This window comes from Pelophylax lessonae (assembly GCF_965119305.1).
Source record: "Pelophylax lessonae genome assembly, chromosome: 9".
Taxonomy (NCBI): Eukaryota; Metazoa; Chordata; class Amphibia; order Anura; family Ranidae; genus Pelophylax; species Pelophylax lessonae.
In genome coordinates, this window is record NC_138776.1 from 147,062,021 (window position 1) to 147,074,623 (window position 12,603).

General features: G+C 41.1%; 1 protein-coding gene across 2 annotated transcripts in view; it reads left to right on the forward strand.

Annotated features, from left to right (window-relative positions):
• PALD1 (phosphatase domain containing paladin 1) overlaps window positions 1–12,603 on the forward strand; it is a 379,422-nt gene that overhangs the window by 327,196 nt on the left and 39,623 nt on the right. For both annotated transcript variants that reach the window (XM_082269285.1, XM_082269286.1), the window contains exon 19: window positions 9,909–10,064. In XM_082269285.1, coding sequence (XP_082125411.1) covers window positions 9,909–10,064 — 156 coding nt within the window. The remainder of the gene's footprint in view (window positions 1–9,908; window positions 10,065–12,603) is intronic.

Below are 12,603 nucleotides of genomic sequence, written 5' to 3' on the forward strand. Positions count from 1 at the left end.
TATTCACACACAATTAAAATGGTACTCACAAGAGATCCATAAAAGCAGGCATCTATAAAAGCAGTGAGGGGAAGGTCTCTGGTGACTAACTGTCCCTAGCTATTAACAGCAGCAGCAGCAGCAACACTCTCCCTGCTCTCACTAACACACTGCTTCAGAATGATCTAAGATGGATGCTGCCCTTGCTTATTTATAGGAGGTGGGAGGGTGTGGGAGGGAGGTATGCTGATTGGCTGGAAATGTGCCTGCTGACTGTGAAGTTCAGGGTCAAAGTTTGCCTCAATGATGTATTATAGGGGGCGGACCGAACATCGCATATGTTCGCCCGCAGCGGCGAACGCGAACATGCTAAGTTCGCCGGGAACTGTCGGTACATCTCTAATTTTTAATGTTTCAAGTTGTTTAAGTAACAATTCTAGCACAAAGTATGCAAAGCTGAAATATGTTTGAAACCTAAGAATTGTTATTCATATTATTATTATTATTTTTATATTATACAGGATTTATATAGCTCTAACAGTTTGCACAGCGCTTTATAATATAAAGAGAGACAATATACATATAGTACAGGAGGAATAGGAAGGCCCTACTCATGGAGTTTACAATCTAAAGGGAGGGGGAAGTGGTACAAAAGTTAAAAACTGCAGGGGATGACCTAATGGAGGTGGCCCAAGTACAGTTTTTAGCTCGAGGTGGGGTAGACTTCTCTGAGTAAATTAGTTTTCAAGGATTGCCTAAAGGTGGACAGCGTAGGAGCTAACCGGACATATTGGGGTTAGGGAGTTACAGGATAAGAGGTTTTAGAGAAGTCCTGCAGGCAAGTGTGGGATGAGATAACAATAGAGCTAGAGAGCGAGATGTCTTGGGAGGAGCAAAATAGACAATTTGGGTGATATCTCGAGATGAGATTGGTGATGTAGCTGGGAGCAGTATTGTGGATAGCTTTGTATGTGGTTAGTATTTTGAATTTTTTACATTGGGCTAGTGAAAACCAGTGAAGGGATTGGAACAGAGGGGCAGCAGTCATGGTTTTAAACAGGTGAATTTGAGGAAATGGTGTGACATGCATACTGATATGTCGCTCAGTTCATTTGTTATACATGAGGAGATTGGGGGGGGGGTGAGCTGGGGAGTAGAGAGGTAGATATGGGTGTCATCGGAGTAAAGGTGGCATTGGAAGCCATGGGAGGTTGCCAGCTGGCTCAGGGAAGAGGTGTAGAGAGAGAGAATAGGAGGGGCCCAAAGAACAGAGCCTTGGGGTACTCCAAACAGAAAAAAGAAGAGGAGATGGAGTTGAAGGTGACACTGAAGGTGCGAATAAATAGGTAGGAGGTAAACCAGAAAAAAGCAGAGACACAAACGCAAAGGGAGTGGTGAAATTTATTTGCGAGGAGCAGGTGATCAACAATGTCAAAGCAGTGGAGAGTTCTAAAAGTATAAATATGGAGTAACCATTAAGTTGGTTTTAGAAGTTAGTAGGTTTTTAGTAAGTTTTAGTATGGCAGTTTCAGTAAAACGTTGCAGGCAGAAGCCGGGGCGTAAGGGAGTACCAAATGTTATCAGTAAAGCAGTAACTCACATGGTTGTGGAAAAGGCGTGAAAGAAGCTTGAAGGCAAACAGGAGAAGACAAGTGGGTCCTAAGTTGTTTAAACAGTGAGGGTTTTTAAGCATAGGGGTAACCAAGTATGTGTTTGAGCAGGGAGGGAAAGGTGCCGATGGAGAGCGAGAGATTGAAAACGTGGGTTGGATAGAGCAGGAAGGCGACCTTAGGATTTCTTGAGGGGACAAGGTCTAGTGGTGCGGTGGGCCTCAAAAAAGAGTTTGGCAATTTCCTCAGTGGTAACAGGGTTGAAGGAGGAAAGTATTGAGTGTGGTATTGGACCTGGTATTTTGGTTGGAGGAGAAAGCTGGACACTGGAGCTCTCATCACGAATTGTATTGATCTTAATTTAATAAATGATTGGTAATCTCCAATGCAGTAAGTAAGTTAGTAGGTGGAGGCAGTGGGGGTTATCGTGATTAAGAGGATCTGGCTAGTGCATAAAAATAAAACTTCACATATTTCAGTATTAAGGTTTGTAGATGCAGTGGAGAATGAGTGACAAAGATCTACAAAACAGGTGTTTAATATTGAAACCAAAAAAATATAAAAAAGTGCAGCGCTAATAATCAATAAATGCATGTAAATACATAAAAATACATATAAGCAAAAATATGAATAAATGTGAAAGTCCCAAGTGATAGGAGTGACATAAATGTTCAGTTAAGCAGTGGATGATCACAGTGCTCAGCAGGTCCCGACACCAACAGGGAATGGAGATAATATATGCTCACCAGAATGGTTGGACTCAGAGTGCCATATAGCACCTGGGTCAAAAGAGCCATTGACAGCCTACTGATGTTATCTGATATGCTACTTTCCATGGGATGTCTGTAAGTGTATCTTGGTATTTATTTATTTAATACATTTTAGCAGTATTACACTATTTTTGCACCTTTTGCTTCATTTGCCACGTCATGGCTGTACATGGCTGCCTTGGGGAGTCTCTGGTGTAACGGCACATTTGCTACAAGATCCCATTGGAACATCCTTGGATTATGCACTGTGTTGGATAACCCACCTACGCTATATCAACCTCTTTTGACCCAGGTGTTATATGGCACTCTTGAGTCCTCTGGTGAGCATATATTCTCTCCATTCCCTGTTGGTGTCGGGACCTGCTGAGCACTGTGATCATCCACTGCTTAACTAGACATTTATGTCACTCCTATCACTTGGGACTTTTACATTTATTCATATTTTTGCTTATACATATTTTTATGTATTTACATGCATTTATTGATTATTAGCGCTGCACTTTTTTTTATATTTTTCTTGTTTAACAATTTGTTGTCAATTGTCTGTGTCAGCCGCTTATCTTTATGGTTAGCGCAATTTTTTCTTTCGTTTTCACTAATATTGAAACCAAATGGGTTCAAAAGCGAGGGTCAAGTTGTGTAAAATTAGTTTGATAGCATCGTGGCTAGTGTTAAACAAATAGTTTAAATTTGCAAATGGCAAAGTATTCCTGACATCTGTATATAGAATAGGAAATCTACAGTGTGTCACTGCAGTTATTTGCAGCATTTTGTACAATTCTATTCTCCATTTCATGTGCAATATTTGGGTGCTACAGGAATATTCTGCTGCTACATATGTGTGTTTATTACCTTTCATTTGTGTCAAATAACCATATGCAGTATAGACATCATAGTAAAGGACTATGTTTTGAAATGTAAGTGCAGCGTTTCTTAGGATAAAAACAAATTACCTTTAAGAAGCTATAGCAGCACATAAATAAAATAGTTTAAACAAAATAAATACCACCCAATATAGTCATAGAGCATAAGTGAGATCCTTATTGGTCACGTGGCAGGCTTCCAACAGATCTGAATGCATTTACAGCCTACCATAATATATTTCTCATTAGAAAATTGGCTTCCAACCTCAGAGTTTGCTTACACGCAGATATTTCTAAAATATGCAGAAACCTGTGTCTTTTCCCAGTTGTCTACTCTAATATTCCTTTTTTTCCATGTCCTATTACATTTTGAGTAATATTTGCTATTACATTTTACTGTAGTACTACTTGTAGAATACCCAAGGCTAGATTCACAAAATCATACACATGCAGTATTTATATTTTTGTTCATTATTTGATCTTTTATGAATGGAAGAAAAAGTTACTACATGGATCATGTGAATTTACTACACCTTATACACACTGCCGGCGTGTCATTTTATATTTGGTGTGATGGAAGCTACCCTTGTATCATGAAATTGTTCTGGTGTCATTGCACCTTTCCGATCCATGGAATCGCAGCATTTTCCCTCCTTTGTCTCTGGTAACAATGCTTACTCTATCTGCCATAGGACACTGCTGTTATATTCTAGCATGGGTAACCTCTACTTCAGCAAATGTTACTGCTCGACTGCCATGCTAAAACTTTATAAAAAACATATTTAAGTGCACTGTCCACCAAGCATTTTTTTCAATCAATGCATATATGTAAATAGATCTATAATAAACCTGATGAAATTCATAAATAAGCAAAAAAAGTGGAATGTGCAACAAACAAAGTGCAAAAAAAGTCCTTGAACAGTGCAATCAAATGTTCAAATAAAGTGCAGACAAAAGTGCTAAAAACATTGTGGTGTGAAAAAAATCAGAATACACCACCATAAGAAAGTGCTCCCAGTGCCTCTCCACCACAGTAGGGCTTCTTACCAGATGATATAATCCTGAAAGGAGATCCAACATCCCCTTTCGCCCTAGCAACTAAATGTGCACAATCCAAAAGATAAACCTCCTAAGGCAAATAGACTCTGAAGAAGGAATTTAAGAGCGACTGGGGGACCACATAGTTTAGTAATTTTACCAAAACTAATTTATTAAAAAGATAAAAATGCACTTACACAGTAAGTTCTTAGAAAGGGTGTATTTGAAAAAAAACTGCCAGCATGTCCAAGCTACAAACCGGCTTGCGGAATGACGTCATGTGAGGCCCGTCCCAACGTGTTTCTCCATGAAAGCATAATCTGGGGAACAGAGGCTAATTTTGGATTTGGATGCTAAAACTTGAGCTTGAATGCTGAGTAACTGACCTGGAACATAAATATAGAGATAAGACATTGGGGTTGATTTACCAAAGGCAAATACACTGTTGATTTTCCCAAGAGAATTTGCACCAGAACGTAGTGAATGAAGTGAATCTCTGGTCAATGTCCTCATCCAATTATGTACAAGCAAAAATTATATTTTCCTAACCTTTCCTTTTACAAACAGGTAATTTTTACAAAGTGATACTTTACCACAGTCACTGAGCTCTGGGGAAAAGTAAACAGTCAATTTGTCTAAATCATTTTTATTATCTTAAAGTCTTAGTGCCGGCGCCTACCGGCCCTTTAAGGGGTTTCTGATGCCGGGAGGTGGGGCGGGGGTTTATGATCATGTGACCCCCGTGATTGGCTGTCAGATGATCCGAAAGCTTTCCTTTGGGAGCCAGTAACTATGCCGGGAGCATGCAAGGACCACCCGCTGAGAGGCCACATATTTGCGTACTCTTGGTGCTAAGAGGTTGAACTTTGTTACATGCAGGTCTGTGACTCAAAAGCATTTATGCTAGACATGGTCAGGCAACAAATATTTTCAGGAGGAGGCAAGCAATGGCTGTTTCCGTATTTCTGACACAGAAGTGTTGCTATCAGTATCTGTGCACCTTAAACTGACCCAACACATTCCAAGCTAATTGTACAATATATGTATGATGTACTAAATTAGTGGTTGTCAGTTTATAATCTAATGCCTTAAAATGCAGCCCATGACTTCACTAAATGGCCGCAAATAATGCTCAATATATGTAATGCTTGAGGTGACTGTCAGAAATTGCAGATCAAATAGAGGAAATGAGGGTCAGAGAGTGTAGACGTGCTACATTTCTGGCTGGGGATATGCTGCAGAAGACAATATGAAACTGGAAACATTACACGGGGCTAGTAGAGATCAATGCTATTAAGCAAGTCAATGTTCCCACTACAAATTGCTGAGGTTCGAGGGAAGCATCACATACCACAGGGCCGCAGGTTGTGCACCAGGGTCCTTCATAAATGGAGAGAACTTTACAATCTCTGTTTAATCTTACATTTACAGAGATGTTTACAGTCTTAGGGGGTCTACCTTTTACAATCCATTCAAATTATATCCAATCAGTTCTTACTGTACACAGTTTTAGGTAAATCTAAAGGAGATTGTATAGCAGGATCATAACGTTATAATAATAAAAAATTCTGTGAAACTGTATAAAATAATAATAAAAAGCTGCTATGCACTAAAGGATCAATAAACCAAGTCCCAATAACAAATATATAACATAACGTATGTGATCATCTTTACAGATAAAGAATAGAGCGAGGAACAGACTGGTACACAGTGTACTAGCACTTTGTAGGATGGTTGTAGAAACAAAATAATAAAGAAGACGCCTTTTGTTTGGAATTACTGTAATTAATTATGTTCAGACACAAAGTAGCAAAAACATGTGTTTCTTTTACTTGTTTTTTCAAAAATGGGGGCAAACCAGAATCATACATAGAAATCTTTAACCTCCATAGAGAGTGGCTTTCAGACTGTGCTCAGCTGTATCAAATCATATAAAGAGCAATAAAATCCTTATACAGTATATAGAATTATAAATATTGTTTATAACTTGGTCTTACAGACTTGTAAACATAATCACATTAGTATGTAAGTAACTCAATAGTATTAGATTATTATTTATTAATTTTAAATAGTTTTTAGTTATGATGTTGTTTTGAAAAAGGGTACATTCACATGTTCAGTGTGAAAGCGCAGAAATGTCATAAAAAAAATCACAATAATTCATCTGTGGGCATCGAATATTATCTGAATCTCCACTCTTAAAGTGGTTCTAAAAGCAGAACATTGATTTCTACTGCTGTCAATCAAATTCTGCAAGCAGAGAGTGGGAGGCAGGGCTGAGACACGCTGTGTGTGCAGCTTTTTATGGTGGCACAGTGAAAAGAGGAGGAGCCTGGGGCACCGGCAGGGGTCCTCAGAGGAGGAGGTTTGGAGACACTCTGTGCAATACTATTGTTCAGAACTGGTAAGTATAGCATGGTTATTGTTTTTACAAAAAAATAAAAATAGCATAGCCTTTACAAACTCTCTAACTAGTTCAGCTCTATGGACGTACATCCAAAGAGTGACCCTCTAATCACAAACTGATGGCCATTAGCTTGTACAGGTTTTCTTCAGCTGGCTGCCGGCTTCAAAGTTAAGGTGAAGCAGTGGCTCTCTAGCCAGCGATCACCTACACAGAGCCAGCAAGGGGGCGCCTGCTCTTACCAGGAACACAACCATTGGCTTCAGGAGGGAGAGATGTGAGACAGAGGCAAATCCATGCCTTGATCGCACATGTAAACAATTAAACTGGAGACGTTGATGATTTAGTCACTTCCAGTTTCAGGTCAACCATTTCCCAGCTGGTACAGCAAGGAGACACATCTAACCAAGCTGATCTGTGCTTGGTTAGATGGTGTGAAGGGCAGGGGAGACATTGGGGTCTCTTGTCTCCAAGAAGAGTACCTGTCACATGCTCAATGCTATCACATGGAGGTTTATTAACCCCTTGCCATCCCTGACCTCTAACTGCTTGTATTTTGAAGTAATTAATTCTCAGAGATCCTCAAAGATTACAACATAGTTTCTGAAGTCAAACTTTAGTCAGTTTTGAACAGCTTAGAAACACCTGCTGGTTGTTGACATTAGAGGGCTGGCAGACTGCGGAGATTTCGGTGCCTCTGTTGTGAACTTTGAAGATTAATTTTTGTACAAGGCCTATAGCCACAACGGTGAGTGAGGGCTTGTTTTAAAGTGATTTTATTGCTGGTTTAGATAATGTACTGTAAATACTTTAGTGTGCATAGTCTGGGTACATCTTCACTTTAAGGGCACTTTCACACTATTGATCCGCTGAGCAGGAGGATGACAGCTGTTCTCAGTGCTGTGTGCGGAGACACAGCTGTCAGGTCCCCATGCATCTCTATGGGGGAATCGGATGGGAACGGACCGTCTGTCCGTTCTCATCCGATCCCCTCCGATCCGCTGGACGGATGGAAAATAAGGTTTCCATCCGTCCAGATTTGACGGATCGGATATCAGGGGACATGACTCCGCTGACATCCGATGCCCCATAGAGATGCATGGGGTGACCATTCAGATGCGCCAAAAAAACTGACGGGGATCTCAACGGTCCGCCTGTGTGAAAGGGGCCTAAGAGCGAAGATTCCCGTTCTTATAAATGTCCATTCCCAACTGGTTCCTAATGTGTGCATAAAACGTATTGTGATGTTATAAGTGGTAGGCTGCATTTAAGGAATTAAAATGCAAACATGAATATACAGTCGTTTTGAGAAACAACATGCGCTGCATAAGTAGCAAAAACATACCAGATTGCTTGAAAAAGCTATTGTTTGACCAATGAATTGTATGTGTGAGCAGTAGTTGTTTTCAAAGTTGTGAGAATAAATGGTGCCAAGAATGAAATCTCTAGTTATTGGAAAACAGTAACATAGCAGAGTGTCTAGTTCAGAAAGCAGGTGCACACTGAAAGTGCACACTAGTTCGTTGAGCTGTGAATGCGATTTGAGGTGCGTATGCATGTGATTTTAGTGGTGTAGGTTTTTGGCCACAATTTTACTAGTACTACTACTGTCCTTGAAAGGAGGAGTATAGTTCAATAAAAAAACGCACCAAAATGACATAAAAAAACACGTGTACTTGTGTTTTTGATATGTTTCCATTAAATTCTATGGGAAAATATCATACTGCATTGCACCAAAGTAGCACAAGACCCTTCCCCAAACTCTTATCACAGTCGTGCTGCATTGATGTGATAGGCCACCTTTGAAGACAATGCTGTTTCCATTGTCATATTATTCTGTGCAGAAATCTCACTAGTGCAAACCAGGCCTTAGTAAATGCAAAGCAATTGCAAGGGGACTTTCGCCAGAGCTTAGTTAACCACTTAAGCCCCCCGGAGGATTTTCCTGCTAAAAGACCAGGGGGTATTTTGCGATTCGGCACTGCGTGACTTTAACGGACAATTGCGCGGTCGTGCGACGCTGTACCTAAATGAATTTGACGTCCTTTTTTTCCCACAAACAGAGCTTTCTTTTGGTGGTATTTGATCACCTGTGCGATTTTTTGATCACGCGCTATAAACAAAAAAAGAGCGACAATTTTGCAAAAATAACAATATTTTTCACATTTTTTTATATGAAATTCCCCAAAAAAAAATGTAAAAATCAAAATTTTTTAACATTTTTGGCTAATTTGTTTTATCCTACCTATGTTTGGTAAAAAAAATCGCAAAAAACGTATTTTGATTGGTTTGCGCAAAAGTTATCGCGTTTACTAACAAAGGGAAAGATTTTTGTCATTTTTGTTGTTTTTTTTTTTAACGCGTAATGGCGGCGATCTGCGATTTTTTTTTTGCGGTACTGCGACATTGGGGCGGACAGATCGGACCCTTGACTGACATTTTTGACACTTTTGGGGTTACCAGTGACATTACTACAGTAATCAGTGCTATACATATGCACTGTTACTGTAAAAATACACTGGCAGTGAAGGGGTTAACTTTATTTGGGAGGGAGGGGCTGTGTGTGTCCCTAGGGGCGTGATTCTTACTGTGATTGGCTGTGGCTCTAGCTGTAAGGACACTGATCAACGGATCTACATACTAGATCCGTGTAATCAGTGTCTTTACAGCGAGGAGAATGACAGGCAGCTTGTTTACACAAGCTGCCTGACATTCTCCCTCTTCCCCCGACGATCGCCGAGTGTCCGGCGGACATCGGATCCGCTGGTCACACGCGCGGGGGGGTGCGTGACCGCGCGGGAGCTCCCCAGACCCTCCCAGGCTAGTGACGTTAATTAACGTCACTCTGCCTGGCAGGGGCTGACCGCCGCAGTAAATCTACTTGCGGCGGTCGGCAAGCAGTTAATGAGGTGAAGCTATGCTATGACTTTTATCATCCAGTCATGTGCAAGAAAAATACTGTTTTTTTTTTTTTTTTTTATTTCCTTGAATATGATTTGGGATATTCTTTGCAAAGTGCATTTTTACTATGGGAAAAGTCCCTTGCAAAGTTAACAGATTATTTGCCTTCAGCAGATCAACCCCTATGATTCTTGTTCATACACTGTACTGGTAGTTCAAATTAATACTTGGATTTTCGATAAATTGATGCTTTAATGGCATATATCTGGAATTGTATGATTTTGTTTCATAAATCTCAAAAGGAAAATTGACATCACGTTTTTTTTTTTTTTTTCTCCATCAGATTAAAACTGCCAAAAGTTTTAAAGAAATGCAGCTAATTCAGTTGCACAGCATTCAGTACTTGGAGAGATACATTTATCTGATTCTATTTAATGCCTACCTGCATTTGGAGAAGAAGGAAACGTGGCAAAGACCCTTCAGCAAGTGGATGTATGAGGTGTGTATTGTTACTTGTTCCTGTCCTATGTATATATTACAACTTCCTCTCATGTCAGATGCTTTAAGCATTTTGTACTAAAAGATGCATTGTTCTAATACAAGATGCCAACATAAAAATAGATTGTTGGAAAGACATACATGGAGGAATTCTGTGTTAAAATGGAAAATATACACAGGTATCGCACACAATTTCAGCACTGCAATATCCTCTCTCCACTGTTTCAGGGTCAACTCTGCAATGTAGATTTTGCTGTAAATAAGTCTTCAACGCTGCTTCAGCTAAAGCTCACCACACACATTACAATCACCTTTATATCTGCCAACAGTTAAGTAGTGCAAGAGGGGTAGGAGAAGAAAAGCAGCGCCACCTCATGGTAGATTAAAAGGTTATTTATTACATAAAAACAATATAGTAACTCACACAGACGAAAAAGTTGATCAGCAAATAGTGATGGTTCATCTGCAACACTGTAGGGATGTTAGGGAAGTACACTGTGGCGGCCGTGGTCCTGGCTGTGCCGGTGGAGTCCGACACTTCCTGTGTTTGTGGCAGCATTCAGTATCCAGGCTTACATCCAATAGTGGCAGGGGGTGCTCGCGTTCGGAGCATGCATGCTCCTTCCTCAGGCGGAATCGGCATTAGCCAGCCTTGAGGGTAAAATTGCTGGCATGATTGCAGCATCTCAAGGAGGGAGGAAACGTGATCGATCCCCCTCACCTGAGCCACCGCCTGAATCAGTTTAGGATTGGGCAGAGGATGTGGAAGAAGTAGCTTACGATGACCCTATGGATGGTCAAGCTGAGGTTTCCACTTCTGGGGAGTCAGGGTCAGAGGAGTTGTTATCAGCCTCTCAAACCCAGAGACTGTTGGTTCAGTCTCTTACGGAAATGTTCCGGTCTGGATACAAATTTCCTCCCTTAGAGACGGCTGAAGTCTCTTTTTCCTCTCTAGGCTCATTGCGCCCTCCTCATAGTCCTCGGAGGTTTCCCATACATCCGCTCTTGAAGCAAGAAACGTATAATGATTGGGATCATCCTAATAGGATTTTTGTTCCTCCTGAAAGGTTTTCACTATTGTATCCTATGGAGGAAAAGAAATGGAATATACCCACCGTGGATGCTGCCATTTCTTCGGTTAACAAGAGTTTACCTGTCCTGTGGATAAAGCCCAGGTTTTTAAAGATCCACCAGATAAAAAAGTTGGAATCTTTATTGAAAGCCTTCTTGGCCATTGCAGGATCTGCAATACAACCAGCAGTAGCGGCCATAGGAGTTTGTCAGTCTTTAAAAGACGGAATTAAGCGAGTGTCCAAGACAGTTCCTTCTCAAGGAAAGTCTGTGGAAGATCTGTCAGATCTACCTCACACTTTGTTTTGCAGTGAATGTTCTTACGGACTCCATAAGGCACATGTCACAGTTTGCTCTGATGAGAGTGCATATGCGCAGAATCCTTTGGTTAAAGAGCTGGTCTGCGGAATTGCTATGTAAAAAGTAGCTGTCTGGCTTCCCTTTTCAGGGAGAATGCCTTTTTGGTGAGAATCTAGATAAGTATAGCCAAAAGATCTCGGAGGGGGCGGGGGGAAAGAGTACGTTGCTACCTGTAAGAAGGAAGAGCAAGCGTCCTTCTTCTTTTAAGATCCCCAGCACTGATACTACCATGCTTCTAATTCCAGATGGTGGCGACGGCCTCAGCTATATGGGTCCGGAACCAAGGCTTTAGGGCAGGGTCAGAAAAAGCCCTGGGTCCAGAGATCAGCCAAGTCTTCCTCTAAGCCTACTCTGTGAAGGGGCACCCCCACTCACTTGGGTGGGTGGAAGGCTGCTTCGGTTCTCGAAGGTTTAGGTGGAAACGATCCAAGACATCTGGGTTATCTCCACCATCTTGCAGGGGTACAAACTGGAATTTCAGGTGTCCTTGGTTTGTAAAGTCAAGTATACCGACAGATATCCTAAAAAGAAGATATCTCTTTCTGGTGTTGGAGCAGCTGAGGGCCCAAAAAGTGCTGTCCGAGGTTCCGGAGAATGAAAGGTTCAGGGGTTTTTACTCAAACCTGTTCATAATCCCCAAACCAGGATGTAAGTCCTATTCTGGATCTCAAAGCTCTAAACCAGTTTCTGAACGTTCATACTTTCCGTTTGGAGTCCATTTGTTCAGTCCTAGCCTCCCTGCAGGGAGAGGAATTTCTAGCATCCATAGACATCAATAATGCATATCTTCACGTGCCTATATTCTAGGTTCATCAAAGGTTTCTACGCTTTGTAATAGAAAACCGTCATTTTCAGTTTGTGGCCATGCCCTTTGGGTTAGCCATGGCTCCAACCGTGTTCACAAATATCCTAGCTCCTAAGCCGAAATGTCCTCCAGACAGTACAGTTCCTAGAATGTCTGGGTTGGATACTGAACTTGGCAAAGTCAGCATTACAGTCGGTCCAGTGTCTGGAATATCTGGGTTTTCTTGAGGACACAGTACAGGCAAAGAGATATTCTTGCCAACAAGACAGGTCACAGACCTGGAGGATCTTGCTCGGTCCGTAGT